Below are 22,282 nucleotides of genomic sequence, written 5' to 3'. Positions count from 1 at the left end.
AGCAGCGAAACAGGCCGATAATTATTATGTACCAGGGGGTCGAGGGAGGGCTTTTTTAAGATAGGTTTTACAATGGCCAATTTCAATTGAGATGGAAATAGCCCATCCCTCAGAGATGTATTAACTATCCGGCGTAACAATAATGTTACCGCCGGTCCCCCCTGGGCCGCTAACCACGAGGGACAGGGATCAAGAGAGCAGGTTGTCTTCCGAACAGGTTGTGCATCCCTTGTCACAAATCAATGAAATAAATGATACATGCAGAAGTCTCCTCCTTTGTTTCCTAATGTTGTTTCATATGGTTTCAGCTCTCCAAGTTGTACTTATACATTGCTTTCTCTTATTCTCTCTTCTGATATGCCTGTTTTGTTTTTGTATATGCCCTCTCTAGTAACAAAGGTGGTGTGCGCCGAACAGTGTGATGGTCGATGCTATGGACGCTCAGTCAGTGAATGCTGCCATCGGGAATGTGCAGGAGGCTGTTCAGGACCAAAGGACACCGATTGCTTTGTAGGTTTCAGTGTCTATTCCTTTCCTTCACCCAGCAGCATTCTTCATTCTTATGCTTTATTCTGAAAATTGTGTGATATTTTGTGTGTGTGTGTGTGTGTGTTGGGGTATGTTACTTTAATTATATTGTCTATACAGGGAAAGATATCCGCTCAATATTTTAGCATTCATATTTCCCCATTACAGTCCTGTTACTTATCAGCTTATTCTGCCCATTAAAACATTTATGAGATTTGCAAATAGAGATTTGAAACCATTTATATGCTAATTGGTGTGATTTTTATCTTAAGTGAAAATACCCCCCCCCTTTCCCCTAAAAATTAACACTTACAGGATGTGGGCAATTCATTTAGACGTATGATTTTAAACAAAACACTCAGAAAATACTGTCTATCATAGATAGAGGATCTGGGCTGTTTTTACAGCTTTCTTCCCTGTTGGAGGAACATTTTAATTTTAAAATATCCTGTTTGCTAAGAAGTTAGTGAACCTTCCTGCCTAGGTAAGCCTTGATGAAGGGCCAAGGTAGAACTCCTCTTGAAGGGACAGATCAGCTTTGGATCCCATTGATCTCGAATGATCTTTGCTCCATGCCCAGAAAGCTGCACTTCAGGGAATTCTACTTGCTAGAATCAGTGAGCAAATGGCTGGCAGGAACTGGCATTGATGTTTCTCTCTGCAACCTGAGTCTGGCCAGAAATCAGTCTTGGCCTTGTCTGCACTCTTTCCGACAGAGACATTGGGAAGGGAAGGTCAGGTATTCACTATTTAAATTAACAAAGTGGCCCCAATTGAGTTGTCCTGGTTGATATAAAGCTTAAACTATTTGCTGAAAAAATTATTACCGCCCAGTTTCTGTCCAACCATTCTTGATTAAGATATGAGAACAGATAAAAGTTGCTGAACTCCAGGTAGTCTTGGGTAATGATTAGTTCTTTCAGTCTATTCTAACTGTTTTCTGGCTTGGTTTTGGGGAATGACCAGGTATCAAATATTCTAATGAGAATTTATACCAGGGAATGGAAAGGCAAAACAAAGGAACTGTTTAGTTCTTTTAAGCTTTTTTGTGGCTTTCAGTACCACTGACCATAGTGTTCTTTTGTATTGCCTAGTGGGTGTAGCACCGAGGAAGCACAGTGTTATGGTGACCTCAGTCCTTTTTTTGGAATAATATATCCAGAAACTGGTTTTGAAATTCTGTTTTACCTCATTGTCACTGAACTTTGGCTTGCTCAAGGCAGTGGTGTCCTGCACCAGGGTGTCACCTGGTAGGGCTTCTGGGACAGGGCTTCAAGGCAGAATTGAAAGGGCCCGCTTCCAACTCCCTGCAGGGATGTAGCCAGGATTTTAGGAAGGGGGGTCCAGACTAAGTGCCACCATTATATTGGGGCTTGGGTGCGGCGGTGCACCATTCATTTTTCTAATGGAAGGGGGGGTCTCGACCCCAAGAACCCCCCCCCCCCGGCTACGTCCCTGCTCCCTGCCCTATGCAACTTTACTTCAGAGTAAAGCCATACAGGACAGAGGCTGGGGAGGGCACACTGTGGCGCATGGCAGGGAGGTGGGGGACACTCATCAGCTGTCAAACCCTCTTCTGTGGTGTCACCCCCCTTTAGTGGCATCACCTGGTATGGTCTGAACCCTCTGCACCCCCATAGTGACGCTACTGGCTCAAGTTTCTTTAAACATCTAATGTGTGGGTTCAGCATGAAGCTACTAGACAGAGCCAACTGGAAATTTGGGCAACAGTGTCATGAGTTTGCTGTTGCACTTTCCACCTCAAGCTTCCTCTATTGAGTTGCAGGGAGCTTGCCAAAACCCTGGGCAAGTGCATAGCAGAGAGGTTTTCTTGGTGTTAGTGTCATCTGCTTGTTGTATTCATACTTTCCCCGAGTATGAATACGAACACGAATATGACCTGATTGTGATCCATGTCTCTCTGTCCACCCAATTTCCTCCAGTTTTCGTACCCTATTGTATTTACAGTTTTAAACTATGATTATTTAATTATTGTAGTTTTAGAATTGGGAGGGAGGGTTGGGAAAGGGATTAATTTTGAATTTTTACTGTATTTGTGATGTTTTTCTGCTTTAACCCTCCGAGATTCCTTGTGATTGGGTGGGCTATAAATAAATTGTTGTTGTTGTTGTTGTTGTTGTAAATTAAAAATAATAACTTTACATTTGACAGTTAATGTTGTTATTAATAATATTGCAATTGTAATACAGAGTGGATGAGGGTTTTGTTTGGATTCAGTGTTTTTTGGTTTGTTTGTTTGTTTTTAAAAAACAGTTTCCACCCAAAATTAATACAATTCCAATGTAGAAGAAAGAAAAACTACTAGTAATAATAATAATAATAATAATAATAATAATAATAAATCCCAGATGAATGTGGAATTAATCTCTTGTTATTTTTGGGGGGCTACCCAAAATCCCACAAATCCCATGATAATCTATCTCAGGATTTTTTCTGAGTTTTCCTAAAAGATTTGCATTGTCAGCTGTATTAATAACTATAGTGTAAACAATAACACCAGAATGCATGAGTGAGATTATTTGCAACATTGCGCTAAGAAAAACAACATCTGAATAACCCCAAAGCATCCCTGGAAAAGCAGGAAATAAATTTCATTCGTGGTATAGCCAGATTCCACAGTGTTTCCAGACACAGTTCAGAAACTTAGATTGCTCTACAATCTATCATCAGAACCAGTAAACAAGACTTCATAGCCACAAATCAAAACTTGACAGAGTTTTTCAAATTGATTTTTGTAGATTCTTTATGGAAGATTATCTTCTCCTTGGGTTATATGTCATTAGCTGTCTAAATCTTTATTATACAGTCACTAAGCAATCTATTATTATGATAAGGTATGTGGAAAGATAAAGGCAGTGAATTGGAGAAAATAAATAAGTGAGTTATGTTATGTATTAATTAACAAAATTTCAGTGTATGATGAATTAAGAGGTCTTCTGACATATAATGCCTGCTTCCTAGTAGCTGCAATATCCTGGTCTGAAAATTGCTAGATAAGGCTTGCATCCATTCTTCTCTGTGTGCTGGCATTTGAAAGCAAAGCTGTGCCTGTCTCTTCAGTATTAATGCTTCAGCAAAATTTACTCACAAAGATTTAGAGGTATTTAGAGAACTACGAGAGACAGAATTAACTTAGATCTCAACATGTCTGATAGGTCTTGTGCCTCTAATGACTCCAGATTAATTTAATACTTTGGTCTTGTTAAAATGAAATGGGCTTTGTTTTAAAAGCTCTGCTTTACCATTCACATGCCTATGAACTTCTGTCCATCTTAAGAGGCTCAACCTTTAACCATTGGCACACAGGGATGCAATTCTTTACCAATTTCCTTCTTTGAAGGAAGCAATGAGTACATTTAGCAGTTTTCTTACTATAGGAAAGTGTTCAAAAGCTACACAGTTTTGTGCTTTCTGTTTATAGTAGTATGCTAAATCTGCTTTCACACTGTGATGAATAGGGTCTATTGCTTGCAATTAAATCCATACTTGAACACTAACAAAGTGTCCTGGACTGTCCAACTCTTGCTCTCCCTGCCAGTGGAAAACCACATTTCTCCAGCACTTTGGTGGAAAGATGGTATTGGCTTTTCATTGAGTATGGCTGGGTCATCTGCAGTGTTGTGATCAGTATTTAGTCCCCATGATGTAATGATAGCACTATGACTCCACTTTAAGTGCTGTGGGATCCATCCAGTAAAATTCTGAGATTGGCAGTAGAGGGAGGGTCATTTGGACCTTCAGCCAGAGAATCTTCCTCTGATACCTCTGACCAAACTATCAAACCCCAGGAGGGTCCCATAGGAGGCATCCAGGGCAGTTAGAGTGGGAACATAGTGCTATAACAGTGTGAATGGGCCCCAGGAGAGAGGAAGCACTTACAATTGGCTCACATTGCCTGGCCATTGGAAGTTCAGAATATCCTGTGTGAGGATAGCAGTTTTACTTTTTATGCTGAAAATACTTTTCTTGTCACTGCCAGCTTTTAATTAGCTGAGGCTCTTTTTCTTACCCAAACACAAGTTCTGATGCGCACTTTATTTCTTGTTTTGTAGGCATGTATGAATTTTAATGACAGCGGGGCTTGCGTCACACAGTGCCCTCAGACCTCAGTCTACAATCCTGCCACCTTCCAGATGGAAAACAACCGGGATGGCAAATATACCTATGGTGCTTTTTGTGTCAAAAAGTGTCCACGTAAGTCATAGGCAGGGTGCTTTGCTCACAGGGAAGCACAACCCTTTCAAAACAGCATGACCCAAGTCTTAAGAAATCATTGCAAAACATGTCATCTCCACAACCAAATTAATTATGAAGTTTCAGTATTAATTTCACCTATTTTCTGCAACAGCTGTGTCTTGATCCTATAGCTTACTCTGAGAATGCCATTGTTGAATGCTGACATTTTAATAATGTGCTTTAACATTAGAGCCAAAAAATCTGCAATAAATACTATGGTTGGTGTGGTCAAAACCTCAGGTTCCATCCAATACCAGGCTTTTATGCGCACCAGATGTCAAATATGGAGCATAGTCTAACATTTCCTTTTCTTAAACAAAGTCTCATTTTCATTTCCCCTCAAACCTGAGTGGAAATTGTCTTTTGTGTTTGATCTTTCCTTAAAATTCAAGTGTGTGGTCTGGTAATATTACTCTGGACAGAGTCATTGCTATCAAGGTATGTAAAATATCATTCATGAGTTCAGCATTAGAATGGCTCAAATAGATAGTCATCAGTCAGTTTTAAAATACATCATGCTACATCATAAATGCATCCCACAGTTCTGAAACTATTTGTATGGCTTAATCTCAGTGTACTCAGCAGGAATAGTTACTTTCCAGAGAGTATATAGGAGATGATAGTGTTGTCTACTGTTCAGCCTCAAAAGAAATCAGTATCAACCATGACCACTGGAAACACACTTGCATTTGGCATATTCTATTGCAACACAGGTGAATTTAACTTATAAAGGTGTGAGATACCTGAACTGCTGAGGGTTTTAAAAATAGATTTACAAAACTGGCACCCTACAGAACTGAATATGGATGGGAATATCACTTATGGCTGAAATCCATACATTTCTGAATTTGTATTTGTGCCAATAGACTACAGTTGTTTCTTTCTTTCCTGGAAACTCTCCACAGAGTTGGCTTCAGGAACAGCACTGATCCAGGGACCACCACTGTCTTAATCAATGAGGGGAAGGATACAAACATTTGTGCATTTCAAATATGCACACAAATATATATATAGAGATTTCTCTGTGGGAAAATATTCATGCAGAACTAGTATGAAAGAAGGTTTGAGGGATGGGGGAGGAGAAACTCTTAATAAGAACAAGCTTTATGGAGTCACCCATCCTAACTTTTCCTGAAGTGAAACAGCCATGATGCTGTGCCAAGGAACATCAGTTAACTTGAGGACCACACTGTAACATATAACATAGAAGTTAGCAAAATGATGCTCTGTGACCAGGTATGTTAACCTATGGTTCCTCAGTTATAGAAGGCTCAGGGATGTCACTGTTTTCAATCTTTTTAAAGATAGGTTTCCAAGCTTTGGTTCTTATATCAGTACTGTTTTAGGGCACATGAAACTCCCCTTTGTATTTGAGCTCATATCTGATTTAAGATAAGAGCCCCTATAGTATAGGTAAAAGAAGGAGGAGTGGAAGAGAGACTGTTAAGTGTGAAGTAGTGTGTCCATAATCATTCCAGCATGTGTAAAAATGGCTGATGTGAACCAAGCAACACCCTTTTTTATGTCGTCTGCCACCTGAGTGCACTATAAGTGTTGTGCATGTATGTGTGAACCACTTCTTTTTCAGGTCTGTTATTGCAACTGTTATATTGTAGATTTTACTGAGGTAAGGATCTGCTCTGGATCTGTTATAAGCATAAAAGTGATGTGTACGAGTGTATAAGGGTATATGTCAAATTCTTCTGAACATTGTAAAAACAGAGACACTGAAGATGTAGACTGAATAAACTACATAAGTGACATGAACTGTGGGCCCACAGGATTCATGTAGCCTGCCTGAGTTTCTCCAGCCCAAAAAGTCCAGAAAGGAACAATTGTGCCCTAGAGGCCTCCATGGGGCACATTCCCTGTCATACTTTCAGTCCAAACATTGAAAGCACTGGAAAAACCTGAAATGAACTTCCAGTCACTTCTAGTTTTTTAAAAGTGAAAAAGATATAGCCTGTAGAGGTCCAGATGGCAGTGCTGGTTAGAAAGAAAGAAAGAAAGAAAGAAAGAAAGAAAGAAAGAAAGAAAGAAAGAAAGAAAGAAAGGAGGAGGCCAGATACAGTTCTCAATGCTAAACCCTTCAACCCATCTTTGATCTATAGCATGTCACATCATCACAATAGTTTGCTTGCTCTAATCGAGAGCTAGGCATCTCACATGTGTTTCTGTGCTTTCAAGTCACCTTGTTGTCTTACGATGGCACCATGAATTGCATAGGGTTTTCATAGGCAAGGATGCTCAGAGGTGGTTTTGCCATGTGACATTCCCCAGATATCATTGGGATGCAAATTCTATAAATCCTCACCTCTGTGATGATGGGGTTTGTGATCCAAAAACTTTGAAGGACCATTTCCCACGCCTGATGCAAAGAAGAGTTCAGATGGAATCCAAACAAGCCAGCACATCACAAGTGGTTCTCATTAGGATTCTTCAGACAGTACACCTCACCGAGGCAAGCTGTTAATAAATAATAAACTTGTTTTTACTCCAACACTCAGGTACCATATGTCTTTCACAGGCAGAGCAACTTTTCCATTGTCCTGAGACAATTCCAAAAGGCATCAGCAGATAGGTGTCAGTATTCAGTTCAACTTGACAAAGGTGTCAAGGAAACTAATTGCTTTAATTAAACTCAGACTTTGAAGTTGAGAAAGCCAAACAAATAAAGGCTTGATGGCCACTTTCTTCACACTTCTTCCACCTCTCCAAACAAAACATTGTCAAAAAGATAACAAAGAGTACATTGTGATCAGTGTGGGTTACCTGCTGTCAGTTTCTAGATCATCTGGTTGGAAAAATGTGCACAGTCTACTAAAATGGAGATAACCTTCAAACAGAATCATCAACTGAACATGTTTTTATGCACTCATGGGGAGAGGAAAGTGCCTTTGCATAGCCAAGGTCTCTGTCCTTTTCAGATAAAAGAGTATTTGATTGTATAGGGCAAAAGACCCCTACTTAAAACTACTATCAAAAGTAGACAGTACTGGACTAGTTGAAGCAGTGTTCAGTCATCTGATTTACACTGTAAAACACTTTCATGTGTTCAAACAGAGCCTGAAAACACGTGGGCTAGAAATGAATTAGGGTGAACTTTGATTGTTAGTGCTGTTGGTTGTACATGTCTGCAGATAAGTAGGCCAGGTGTACCTAGCTGGCTTTAGATTTTGATATTAGCCATTTGCTGACTAGCTATTAAAATAAACCTCATATTTTCATGTACAGAAATGTGTATTTCCTTGTGTCCATTGTTCTGGAAAGTTAATTGCCATTATCTTCACTAGTGAACATCCAGAGCCTCTGTTTTTGTGCCTGCATGTGAATGAGACCAAGATAATTCAAAGCATCTTTTATTTTATCCAGTGGTTGGTACCAGCTTGGTTGTGACTGTGTATCCTTTGATGCCAAAATAACATTTCAAACATATTCCAAAATACAAACCTCATTAAGATGGAGTTACAGTGTCAGCATCTCAAGGGAAATGAAACTTTTAAAGGATGTTGAAATTAGCAACAACATAAAGCAGCAGGAATACAGGAGAATGTGAGCTTAGATAAAACTTCAAAGATAAATGCAGCATCTGAAGCAAATATATAAAAAGGAACATCAGATACAGTGGCGGGATGGAGGTCCCACATCCAACTTATTCCACCATCTCTGTTTCAAAAGAGATGCTCAAAAGGATCCATTGTGTGCAGCCTGCAGACTGATTTGTTTGTTTGTTTATCTCTAGATAACTTTGTGGTTGATATCAGCTCTTGTGTACGTGCCTGTCCCAGCCCCAAAATGGAAGTGGAAGAAAACGGCATTAAGACATGTAAACCATGTACTGACATTTGCCCTAAAGGTAGGTTGCCTTTTATTATTGTTTTATCTATCATGTAGTTAAAAGTATAATATCAGTCCAGCTAAGAAAGCTAAAAGGTTCATATGTGCAAGCATGCACTGTAATGTAGGGTTAGAAATAATGTTTGTAATTTTCCTCATCCTCACTGGCCAAGAATATCTCAGCAAATCCATAAACCTCATGAACAATTGGACAGTTTTTCTCCCTAAAGCTAAAAACAAAAAAACCAAATTTTTTTAAACCCCCCCCCCCCAACTAGGACAAGCAATTGTAATATGTACATAGATGATCAAATTGAGGCTGTAACACTTTGGCCATATCATGAGAAGTCATGACTCATTAGGAAAGACAATAATGCTAGGAAAGGTAGAAGGTAGTAGACCGGATGGATAGACTCAATTGGAGAGAATATGGGCATGAAACTACAGGACCTAAGCAAAGTAGTGGAGGACAGGGGTTTCGGAGATGTCTCATCCACAAGGTTGTCATGAGTCAGGGTCAACTTGAGAGCAGTTAATAACAACAACAATAAATATATATAATTTTTGTGCAACCCCCCCCCCCAAGTGATTTGTATAAAAACATCATGTACTATTGTATGCAAGCAAGAAATAATTGGGTATTTGCATCCTTGCTGCAGGGACATAAATCAAGGAATAAATTATGGAATGCAGCTGGTAAACTCTAGGCACCATGTGGTTCAGTTTACAGCACTGTGCTTGGAACCAGTGATCGTGTCCAAGATCTGGATCTCAGTCGGTAGTCTCTTCTCCAGGCCAAAGGGGTGGGGGCACAAAAGCACCAGAACCAGGGTATAATAACCTTAAAACAAAGTTAAATCTACCTCCTAAACTGGATTTTCTGTGAAGATCTGGCACCCTCTGTTTCCATACAATAATGCCTGTCTGCATGGATGTCCTGCTGAGCTGAGCAGCATGCCCACCATTATTGCCAGTTGCTCGCTTTGTGGTCAGAATTATTATTATAATCATTTCTGGGCATTTCATTTTGACCTCAGAATCATGTGACTCATGGCAGTGGCAGATACATTGAACACCTCAGTGTGAAGGCCATTTAGACAGCCACTGTGGTGTGGAAATGGAGAGCCAGTAACATGGAGAAGAAGAGGAAACTCTGAGACCAGTATACTACAGGTTGCCCTGGGAGTATCCTGGCCAGTGCAGACAAGGCCTGAGAAAACTTCACTTTTCCATGGGAATCCTGTAACAGGGTTGTTGGTAAGCTGCACCAGGGATTCCAAGTGCCTTACATTTGTGAGCCAAATTAGATATGATGTTGGTAGGCTGATGTGGAAAGAGAGGTATGCTGCCTAATCTCTAAAAAGTGTTCTATGGGCTGGACATGTGCAAATGATCAACCAACTTTAGGGAAGGGTGAGTTGAGCCATTTCCCACCTTTGTTCCGCTGCTCATAAATGTTTTAAAAGTTGCTTTTCTCCAAGTAGTATTCCAAGGCTGATGTAATCCCTGCTGGGGTGCATACGTCTCTACATAAACACACAGCACACGCATACATACATGTGCACACATAATTAAAATAGTTTTTAATGTTATTCACATTTGATATCAATATTTCAACATTAGATCCATTACTGGTAGAACAGTGTCATTAGAACTGGAGTTTGGACCGTGCATTGTCTGACTAGGACAATGCCAGAATAAAGGGAGAATGGGCCTTTTGGTCTATCTAGACCCTCAGTCACTGTTGAAAAGTGCTGCTGCTGAAATGGTGCCTACTTGCCATTAAAATTACCTGCAAAAGGAAACAAGATTGGGGAGGCTGGCAGGCCTGAAGCTGCATTCCCTTTCAAGGGCTTCTGCAACTTGTTCTGCCATCTTGCCCAAAAAAGAGATGCAGGCTTGTATAAAGGGCCCTGCCTCCAATGTTCTTGTGCATGCAACAAAAGGTTAACATTAAAAAAATACTTGTCAGTAACACTGAAAAGAATTTAAGATATACAATTCAGAATAATTTTAAAAGCAGTTTAAACAATGCAGTTAAAATCTGTTGTTGTTAATTGAGTCAGCCTCAGCTCATGGATGAGACATCTCCAAGACTGTCTTCTATTGATCTGCTCAAGTCCTCCACTGATCTGCTCAAGTTCTGCAGACTCATGTCCATGACTTCCCTAATTGAATCTAGCCATCTGGTGTGCAGTCTTCCTCTCTTTCTTTCACCCTCAACCTTTTACATCATCATTGTCTTTTCCAATGCCTTCTCATGATAGGGCCAAAATACAACCTCAGTGTAGTCTTCTTGGCTTCTAGGGATATTTCAGGCTTGATCTGTTCAAGAAGCCATTTGTTTGTGTTTTTGGCTGCCCATGGTATTCCCAGCACTCCTCTCCAGCACCACATCTCAAATGAGTTGATTTTCTTTTTATCTACTTTTTTCACTGTCCAGCTCTCACATCCATACATAGTGATTGGGAACACCATGGCTTGGATGATTCTATATAATACAGCACCCTATTAAAAGCTCTTTCTTTAAATGTCCTTAGTTCTCAAAATTCTGTTTGAACTTAAAAAGAGAGAGAGAGGTCTTTCTCTCCCAAAAATGAGTAGCAAGGAGGGGACTTTGTGGCCACGCTACAAAGGGACCCTAGGACCAGCCCCCAAGAAGGCTCTCCATATGCAACCAAAAATTCTGTTAGAGCAGACAATTCCATTCTCATTCAAATGAACATAGCAAGATCTTCGTATCAAGGCTGCACCTGCACTGCAGAAATAATCCAGGTTGATGGATTTAACTGCCATAGGTCAGTGCAATGAAATCCTGGGAATTGTAGTTTTGTGAAATGTTTAGCCTTCTCTGTCAGAGAGCTCTAGTGCCACAACAAACTACAGTTCCCATAATCCCGTAGCATTCAGCCACTGTAGTTAATGTGAGGTCAAACTGGATTATTTCTGCAGTGTGAGAAAGCTGGTTTTATAGTTTACTTGGATTTTACATCTGATGCTGGATATACTGAGGATATCACCAAAATGCTCTGTTTATGACACATGGTTCTCATACATGCAAGCTGTCATTGACTGAAATCCTAAAAGTTATGGAACTATTGGACAGCATTGGTCAGTCTCTCATTACCTGCTTCATAAAATGCTATATGAAAATGAAAGTGGTAACAAAATATCAGTTCCCTTAATCTGCAGAGAAAGGATGGAGTATATATCTCAATACACAGAACAATAATAAAACCACTTCTTAATATTCAGAAATCTATAGCCAGTTAAGCTGTGCTAGTTCTCATGAAAAGAAGTGTTACTGTTTCAGCCAAGATTGATTCCTTTGGTGGTGAGATAATATGCCTCAAAGGAAAAACCATACTGCATTGAGGAGGTTAAAGAAATGTAAAAGATTTTAATAGGAACTTTAAATTTGTAAAAAGAGCTTCCAATATCAGCATGCATTCGAATGATACATAATGCTTACTGGTATGGATCATTTCTAATATGTAGTTAGAAAATCTTTAAAACATTTTATAGCCCTGGTTCTTTAGCCTAGGCCTTGCTGAGATACAGCCAACCTATCTCTTATCTGGACCACTTTAGATTGTCAATGGGACTTGGAAAATGTCAGCTCCCCATGGACGATCACGTTGGTTTGAGACCTGCCACATTGATGAGAAGGTTACACATCAGGGGTAGTCAGCTGCCAGGGGTTAAGGCACCAGGTAACCTTTGGAAGACTATACCTTCCTACTGTGGCCATCCGCTCTTGAAAATGGGTTGCTGTTGTTGCTCAAAATGATCTCACTTATTAGCCACATCCTCTTTCCCAGGGCTATTTTATGTCCAGAAGAGGCCATAGTCTAACTAGGAAGCAAATGTGGGGGGTCATCTTGAGAAAAAAAATTGTTTGGTTTTTTAAGAATGGGGATTCCCTGGGGCCCCATAACCTTGGCCTTGGGGCCTTATGTAGCATGTAGATCAGACTCTCAGCTTATCCATCAGCAGTTCAACAGGAGCTTTTTTCCAACCATGGTACTCATGATATTCTGGTGGTGAGGATCTATCTGGACAAGATGTTTGCAATCTCGTGTATATACACAGTGAGATGGGGGAAGTGTACTTCTCATTACTCAGATTCAAATACAGCTGACCGTCTGCATCTGTGGGTGTTAGTGGCACAGGGCACCAATAAAAGAGGGAAACCCACAAATATCTCTAGGTCCCAAAACCTTAGACTCAGGCTACAGTTGGCCCTGTGAGTTAGTAAGTGAGTGAGCTCAGAGTCTGACTTGTGATGGAGTTGAGATTGCAATGGTGGCTAGCAACAGCAGCAGTAACAGGTCAGGTTTGGTGCTGCTCTGATGCACACCTCCTCCTCCCTGGGGCCTTCCAGTCTCTCATTGTAGCCAGCACTTCTCAGGAGTTAGCAAGACAAGCAAGATGGGAAGAGAGTAAGGAGAAGGGATGACTCCCTATAGATGACTGATGAAGATCCTGGCATCATCAGGGGAATCATGGCAGGGGACAGCATGAGGACTCAACAGCAGCGGCTGCTACTCACCAAAGGGAACATAAACTCTCCACAGCTCAACCAGGGGCTTGGCGGTGGGGCATTATTGCCACAGTTGCTGCCACAACAACAACTTCTTCAAGGCCTGGCAGCAGCAGCTCAAAAAGCTGTGGGCACTAGCAGTCAGTTCCAAAATCACCTTGGTGTATGAATGTGCAACTGTGTCTCAGGGAAGCCAAGGAGAGGATGGGAGAGGTATGAGTGCTCTTCTGGTCGGGTATGTTTTTCTAGCAATAAGGGCTAAGGAACCCAAGCAAAGTCCTGAATGATCAAATCCATGAGAGTTACACCTGCGAGTGCGGAGGGCCAACTGTAGTAAGTTTCCTTAGGTAAAGGTTCTTAAAGGCTGTTTTAGTTGGTCCATTCTTGTTCTATGAAAACACCTGCTACAGCTGGAGAGTTTCCCTTCACTAACTTATATGTCTGGGTTCCTGTTTCTTACCATATGGTTGTTTTCAGTGCATCTGAAGAATATTAGATAAAGCTTCTAGTGTTGGTGCCATAAGTACCATTTTTTCCCCTGAAAAGCACAATCATGTTTGCAGGGCAGAGGCATTCATTCAATTTCTCATAACTGCCTTGTAGGGTACTTTATAAACGCATTTCCTAGCATACTCTGGCTAGCTTTCATGTGCTTAAGGGAGGTAAGGGTTAAACATCAAGGACTCAAAGGGAAGTTTCTAAGATTATCCTTTTATTTCAAATGAAAGATCAAACAGTAAGGAGGTTCATGTCTCAGTCAAGTAAAACATATGGGTTTAGAGACCCGTCTCCTTGGTTTCCAGAAGACAGCTTCACTTCCTAATTTCTTTCTCTCTGGTCCAAAACACAGCATGGAAATAATCTAGTTTGAGACTGCTTTAACTGCCTTGGCTCAATGCTAGGGAATCCTCGGAATTGTACCTTATTGTGGCACCTGAGCTCTCTGTCAGAGGTGGCTGAATGTCACACAATACTACAGTTCCCAGAATTCCCTAGCATTGAGCCAGGGCAGTTAAAGTGGGATTATTTTTGCAGTGTGTTTTGGACCTCTGTCTTCAGAAACACCCACTTCCTGCCTCTCTTTTCTTAGGCTATCTATCAAGGGTTTCTTAACCAGTTTCCACATTGCTTCCTAACTTGCTTCTGTCATCTCTATCAATAAAAGGACACATACAACTGTTTCCTTGTATATTTTTCTTTCTTTCAGCTGAAAGAATGGCTTGACCTGTAGTTGTAGCAATAGACAATATTCTTTAATTCAGGGACTTGGCATCTGGCAGGGATTGGGAAGTTGTTTTGGCTCCCAGAAGGCTGCATCTCCTCCAACTCTTCAAAGCTTAATTTCTTTTTTAAAAAATGGAAAAAATAATCAAAATGCCTCCCACACTCTCTGGAGTATGTGGCAGGGAATGATGGATTCTCCATTGCTATGTGAAAGAAGGGTTTCGATTGTTTTAGGTCCAGGACATCTCTTGGTTAACCAGGAAATAAACACGAGTCCCAAGATACCCTGGAATATTTTGGGGAAAACATATATGGGGGAGTACTAGGGGTCCTGGGTTCCCAAAAATGCCCTTGCAATCAACAGGTTGCTTTTCCCCACCTGTGCTGTGTATGACAATAGATCCTCGAAAAGGGATCACTGATTCTCAGTGGTTTCAGTAAAAAAAAGTTCCTTAAATACATTGTTTTCCTGTGATTAATTACCCACCACCCCAGGCCCTTTTTGCACTCAGTGGCATAACACTATGAATTCACATTTATGCAAGGGTTATGTTTTGTTTTTACAGCATGTGATGGCATAGGAACAGGAAGTCTGATGTATGCTCAAACTGTAGACTCCAGTAACATTGACAAATTTGTCAACTGCACCAAGATCAATGGGAACCTGATCTTCCTTGTCACTGGGATTCATGGGTGAGTGCAAAGAATTATGACATGAAACATCTAAGTAAGAAACCCAATCACAATTTTCCTGTCATTCCATGGTGAATTGTAATAGCAGACCACCACTGCGTTTCCTGAGAACTAGTGTAGCTTGGCCTGGCAAGGAACCATTTATATTATCAGAACATGAAAAGGGCAGCAGGAAAAGCACTTGGGCTGAAGTCCAGGTTATCTGTCTTGGGTTTTGTCATTCCTATTTAGAGGTTTACAAGTTTTCATCAAGACTTCTGAGGCTTTATGAGTCCATTTTGAATGAAGCAGTGCTCTGTGGGAGGGACGTAGTTTATTGTTTACTAGTGTCAGGTAGTTTATTGACTAGTGGCAGAGAGACAGTGACCTTACACATCAGTGAAACTGGTACACATGTATGCATCGATTAAACAACCATGCACAGAGGAATCCTAATAAAGTTGTGTAAGTACATCAGGGCTATTTTTTTCCCTTCTGATTTTAACCAATTTGCATGTGTACTGGTGCACATCAGTAACCTTTTAGGCAGAAGAAAAAGATGCCAGTTGAAAGCTATAGCAAACTGCACATGTGCCAAATCTGAAATTAATTTCAGGAGTTAGTGAGTTACATTGGGAGGCAGGTAAACAGAGCATAGGATGGAGTCAGCCTACTAAATTATTGTAACAAGTCCTAGCGGGTGTGCAAAAGTCATTCATCCAGCCATCCAGAGACTGCCCAAAGTCAGCCTTCCCATCAGATTTGGGTGGAGTTTCCCTTGTCCAAAATGCTTGGGACCTGATGTTTTGGATATCAAGTTGGGGTTTATTTTGGATTTCAGAATACTGTATCTGCATATATGTACACATAATGAGATTTCTTGGAGATGGGACCCAAATCTAGATACAAAATTTATTTATGTTTACTGTACCCCTTATACACATAACCTGAAGATAATTTTATACAATATTTTTAATAATTTTGGGCATGAAACAATGTTTTGACAACACTGAACTGTCAGAAAGCAAAGATCAGCCACCCAGGAAAAAAAGTTTTGATTCTTGGGAGACTCAACCTGGAATATACTATGGTAATGTTAGCATTAGTAATATGAAAGTAACATTTTGAAGCCAGATCTCATAGCTACTTTAAGTAAGTTAAAATATAAAACTAATTGCATTTGTTTGGCCTTTAACAAAAATGACGCCTTACAAAGTATATTTACAGTCTTGGAACTGTAAGGAAAGTTCACACAATGGGCTCATTCACACTACCAAAAAAAAATCGGTTCTGAAACCAATTCAATCACGTGAAGTTCATACTCACCCCGAATCTCACACAAGCGAATCCGAGGCTTGCACACCCGTTCCGTGGTAAATGGCCCCTAGCGCGGGTCTTTTGAAATCGGCGCAAATACCATTTCTTTTTAAAAACCCCGGGTCCTGGGAATGAGAACTTTGGCCTCGATCACGATCGAGACAAATTGAGGGAGGGATTTAGGTCAGAGGGTGGGCAAAGGGCAAGGCATTTCCTCCCCTCATCGGAGGGGAGGGGGAGGAGGAAAGAGCCCTGGGCAGAAGGGCTGCTGCTGGGCAAGGAGCAGGCAGGGCTCCTGGCGCCAGGAGGAAGGGGATGCTCTCCTCCTCCTCATCTTCCTCCTCCTCCTGCTCTCCTGCTGGCCCCTGCTCCCTCTGGGGCCATTCAAGGCCGCCTCTCTTGCTGGGGGACTTGGCCAACCCCAGGATGGCACACTGCATGCCCACGGAGGCAGCCACTTCCAGCCTGGAGCCTGGCACCCAGAGAGGGGCTCCCCTGAGAGCCAGCCTGGCAGCCAGGGGATGACGGGAGGAGGAGGAGGAGGGTCGCTGGCCAGGCAGCAGCAGGCCTCCAGCAGCTGAAGCAGGGAGAGAGATTCCTCTCTCTCTCTCTCTCTCTCTCTCTCTCTCTCTCTCTGTGTGTGTGTGTGTGTGTCAGAGGGAAAAGGGGGGGTGGTCTTTCAAGCAGCCTCTTTTGACCATTTATGCATTTTTTTTGAGACCATTTATGTGGCATTTTTTGGGGGGTGACATGTCTTGTGTGCTTGCTTGTGCTTTATTCCTCTGCTGCCTGGATTAATTATTATTATTAGTATTATTATTATTATTATTATTATTATTATTATTATATGTGCTGCATTTCCCATTTATTCCCAATTGATTCCATTAGGTCACTCCTCTCTCAGCTCAGTGGAAGGCAATGGAAAGTGTAAGCAGGAGGAAAAGGGGTCGTTCAGCAGAGGGGGAAGCGACAATGTTGCAAAAGACCTCACTTACAATCAGTGTTACATTTTAAAACAATTTTTGGAGCAAAGGGAAAGCTACAAATGTGCTTTTTAAAAGCATAAAAAAATGCATGACAATTCCACCTTTGCCTGGACGGGGCAGATCTGACCCAAATGCCACAGGGTTTATAAAAAAAAATTAACCCGGTGCCTGGCTCTTTAAAAAAAGGGAGGAGAGGGAGGACAACTTTCCGAGTCCTGAAAATCACCATGAAGTACGCTTGATTGACAGTGCGCCACCTCGCACGGCAGACACAGAATGCATTCGATTTCAAACAGAATGCATTCGATTTCAAATTTGTAGTGGGCACTTGCTAACGGAGCGATTCGGGGGAGGGGCAATCGGATCATCCCAGTTCCCTCCAGTCTTTTAGACCAGTATGAATGGGGCCAATGTAATTAGACTGAGCTTTGACAAACGTTTACAATGTGGGGGGAAATAGGTATTTGTTGTTCACAATGTAAATTTAGGCTATTTGAATAAATGCTTTCAATCAACATGAATTTTTATTATTTCAACATTTAAAATAATAAGAACCCACATTCTTCTTCAGTGTGTTCACTCTTCTCCATGTTGCACATGTAAGAATGCTTTTGGGATACATTTTACCAAGGACTAAATGGCAAAAAGAAAGCATAAAGCTTTTCTCCAACTTCAGGTTGCTGGTTTGGTTCACTGGCTGACTTGAAATTAGAGTTTGGCCAATTACCAAACCACAATTGTGATTGCTGTATATCAAAAGTGCTTTTACTGGAGAATGTGTGTGTATTGGATTTTCTATGCCTTGCTTTGAAACAGTTCCCTCCCCCCTTTGGTTTGGACTCATTTCTCAGCAGCCACCCACTGAGCAAAAAGTGGAAATTAAAAATTAAAATCCTGTAATGAAATGTTGTAGCAAACAGATTAGAAACCAGGATGGGGGAGGGTTAAGGCTCAAGAATTAATTGTTTAGTATTTGGTTAATCCTTTGACCTTTTGGTGAATATTTCATTTCCCTCTTTCAAACGTCACTGTAAAACCTGGAAATGACTTCCTAGTTCTCGTCTGTGTTGCTGAATCCTTGATACCGCTTTCTCTAAGATAGCTTGCCCAGTTAGTACAGTAATCTTTACATTGTGTTCTTGACATCTAATAGCCCCTCACCCTCTTCTCTTCTGTGTTAATATTTTGGCCCAATAAATATTTTGTGCCCTCTTAAAAATACTATAGGAGAAAAATATTTATTTAGCTAGTGTCAGTGACATGATTCTATTCCCTCTCCCGCTCTCTCCACTTTGCAGCAATCACTGCTGTCAACACTTTCCCAAGACAGCTGCGTGTGTGCACATTCACCCAACAGCTGTTTGTGGGAGATGGGTTGGAATCTATAATTGCTTGTCCCCTCATTCCCAAATTGTGCGGCTGCTGTGTGATGGCACACAGCAGCCCCACACTTTGGAAGGGAGAGAAGCAGTGATTGTGGCTTTCCAACACCTTACCAAATCTGGCTGCTTTCTGCATGCTCACACAGCAGCTGATTTGGGTGGCAGTTCACAGAATGCAATCACTCATTCCCCATCTTCTCTCCTAGAAGGTGTCCATTTGGCAGTGAGGAAAAAAAATCATGTGGCCATGGATCACCAAAGCACTATCGTGGAAAAACATGGTGATAAAGAATGATGCCAAACTGACATGGTTTCCATTCATAAAAACCATGTAGTTGGTGATGGGATAGCAGGCTGGTGGTGATAAAATCCTAGGAGATTTTGTGGTCGTAATTTTGGCTGATCATTTTAGGGGGCTCAGCCCTCCCAAGCCTAATCTTGGTGGTGTCTAGTACCCTCACAACCTATCCCCATTCCAGGATCCATGCTTAGTGACTTATCACTTTTGTCGGGACTGGCGTGTGCAACATAGTCTACCGTTTTCTTTTTACATCTTTCTTACATATACATTATGCAGATTATATAAAAACAATTGTCATGTATCGGGTGATAGTGTCGTTGTGTTTAATTTGAACTAATAAATCTATGCACATGAGTGGTCTGCTCATGTGGTTTATTTAAACAGTGCATTAGCTTAAATACATCCTTAAGCATAGACATTTAAGTGCAAATATATACAGCACCAATGAGAGAACAGACTATGTTTGCAATGGATAATGAAGATGTACTCACCACCAAATGATGATTTTTTAAAAAATTGATATCTTGCATATAACTTGATCTTATATATAACTTAACCAAAAAGTCAGAGATTACAAAAATTTGCACTAAGCAGCAATGACAAGAACAGGCTGTTTGCAATGGATACTGAAGATACTCCTACTACAGCCAAAAAAATCTAGGCTAACATCTGTGCTCCCAGAGGGAGGGCCTTTTCTACTACTGCTCCTAAACTATGGAATGGACCTGCCGGAGGAGATCCGTCACATTTCCATTCTGGTAGCTTTTAAGAAAGCACTCAAGATGGGATCTTTCCGGCAGGCCTTCCAACCTAGTTACCCTCCCCAGATATAGAGATATTTGTCCCCCTCATCTGTCTATTTCCCCCACCAATGTTTCTGCCTATTTTGTTGGTTGTTCAATGTTTTTAATGTTTTTATATGTTTTAATATTATTACTGTTTAATTCTGGGTTTTAGTACTGGGAAGGGGGGGTAGTGGTAGGGTCTAGGGTTTGATTTTTTTAACTCTATTGTAATTGTTGGTAGTTTATTGTTGTAACCCGCCCAGATTCTTCGTCGTGATTGGCGGGCTAGAAAGTAATCTATTTATTATTATGTATTATTATATTATTTATTATTGATTATTATGAGTATTATTATACTAACCACCGAATGACAAAATTTTATCTAAGCAGAAATAGGTAACAAATGTAGTCTGATCCCAAATAATATGAAAAAAAAACACATGACTCAAGGAAAATAATTTGCAGACTCAAAAATGTGGGAAAATTTTATAACGCTTAAAGTATCTGGCTTTCCTGGAATAAAAAGGTTGGTTTTTGTTTTGTGTTTGTTTTGTTTTGCATTGCTTTATAAATCTAGAGATAAAAAACTACGGGCAGAAATAGTACTAAATACCAGCTCTTGGTAATAGCAGCAGCATCATCAGGAGTTGAGGTTGGTCTTCCATGAAGAAATGCCAGTGAAATATGAAGCAGGCATTATGAGTGACATTGGCAATATATTTTAAATGTGAGATGGAGAAGAAATTGGCTTCTTACAATTTGCTTTCCAAAATCTTTTCATTTCCCTTCTGCACTGTTCAAATCCCATATCCTCTCCCCTCCCAGCCCATCTGCCATGTTCGTTGCTGCTAGTGATGAGTGGTGTGTGCGTGTAGAAAGAGGGAGATCAGCGGCCTGATACAGGACAACCAAAATAAAGCTGGCTACAAGAGTCACGTTGGAGGTATGGTATTTCAATGATGCATGCATCCTAAGAGTCCAAAAGCCGCACACAAGCCGCGCTGCATCCTAGCCTAAGGACTGGAGTGCAGCTTTGGGCAGCTTTCCAGACTCTTAGGACTCATGTATCATTGAAATACCATACCTCCAAAGTGACTCGAAGCAAGCTTTATTTTGGCCTGTCCTGTAACAGGCCTATCTTACACCCACCCCCCCGCGCTCCCATGCTACTGGCTAAAGTAAACCAGCCGTTCCTTCTATGAACAATATTTGCTTTCATCCACCTACAGAAGTGTGAAAACTACGAAGAAGGCTATGTAACAGTAAAATAGCTTCAGTTAAAATGTCTGGGCAAGTAGTTATTGTTATAGTTGCAATGTACTGAAAAGTCATTTTTTAGTTTTATGAATTCTCAAATGTCACTTAAATAACTATATTTCTTTTAAATAAAACACTAAATTCCTAACCAAGGGTGTTTAGTTATGCTCTAATTATATCTATGGTATAAAACATGCTCTTACTCCCAAGTTCTTGCCTTATTGCACATGAGATAGAACACGTATAGCAGCACCTGAACTCTGGCAATATGCTCTCTGTCATGAATTTAGTAAGACTAACCACCACCAATAAGTAAATAAAAGTTACAGCAAAGGAGTGATGTTATCATTGGTACATTACGAGTCATAAATGTAATGTTCTGATATTTTCAACATAGGAAGCCCTTGCACATAATAGGAAGCCCTTGACAAGTTAGGGACCAGAAGAGACGGTCAGAAAGTGGAATTGGTGTGAACAGTGGAACCCAGGGTTTGTTTTCAGCTTGCAAATATATTTTGGGTCCCTAAAACATAAATAACACAGTATAATATCACTTTTGAATGTGTGCAAATGAGAAATTAATACACTATATATACATACAACAAACACACAAAAAATGGGTCCCAAGCCACCCTTGTAGGCAATAGAAACTGACAAAGGAGAGGAGAAATAATGCTGGAAATAATGGAACTGTGCAAGTGTGTGAAGGAGTGAATCATCAGAAAGCAAGGCATCAAAAGGTGGGGGGAACTTGAATTTGGAATAAAATATTTAAGTACAAATATATTAATTCCCACTTCTGGAGGAATGTGGCTAAACTTCACAGCAGCAGAACCTTTATCCCAGATTGCCAAAATACAATTTTTCCTTTGGTGAAATCAGCTGGAAAAGAATTTGAAAGTTCCTCACCTCTGCGCTGTATGTAACTTTTCCGAGCTAGCTAGAAAGTGAAAACTGCGGTTTCCCACTTACAAGATTTGGTGCAAATTCTTCAGTATGCATTGCTTGTTTCAATATGTCATTTATTCTCTTCTAGGGACCCCCTATCACACTATTGAATGGCAATTTGACCCACAGAATTTAAATGTCTTCCAAACAGTGCGAGAGATAACAGGTAGCTCTTGACTTTGTATTTTGGCATTCTTTTACTGCATGCCATAAGAGAGACATGTGATATTGTGGGCAGTAAGGTG

At 40.7% G+C, this 22,282-nt stretch overlaps 1 protein-coding gene across 1 annotated transcript in view; it reads left to right on the top strand.

The window, feature by feature from the left end:
* ERBB4 (erb-b2 receptor tyrosine kinase 4) overlaps positions 1–22,282 on the top strand; it is a 608,869-nt gene that overhangs the window by 357,990 nt on the left and 228,597 nt on the right. Inside the window, exons 5-8 of the mRNA XM_042445446.1 lie at positions 392–510; positions 4,602–4,743; positions 8,528–8,641; positions 14,956–15,082. Coding sequence (XP_042301380.1) covers positions 392–510; positions 4,602–4,743; positions 8,528–8,641; positions 14,956–15,082 — 502 coding nt within the window. The remainder of the gene's footprint in view (positions 1–391; positions 511–4,601; positions 4,744–8,527; positions 8,642–14,955; positions 15,083–22,282) is intronic.

The sequence above is a fragment of the Sceloporus undulatus genome, chromosome 1 (assembly GCF_019175285.1).
Source record: "Sceloporus undulatus isolate JIND9_A2432 ecotype Alabama chromosome 1, SceUnd_v1.1, whole genome shotgun sequence".
Taxonomy (NCBI): Eukaryota; Metazoa; Chordata; class Lepidosauria; order Squamata; family Phrynosomatidae; genus Sceloporus; species Sceloporus undulatus.
Note: the sequence above shows the minus strand (reverse complement) of the source record. Positions and strands in the feature narration are given on the sequence as shown.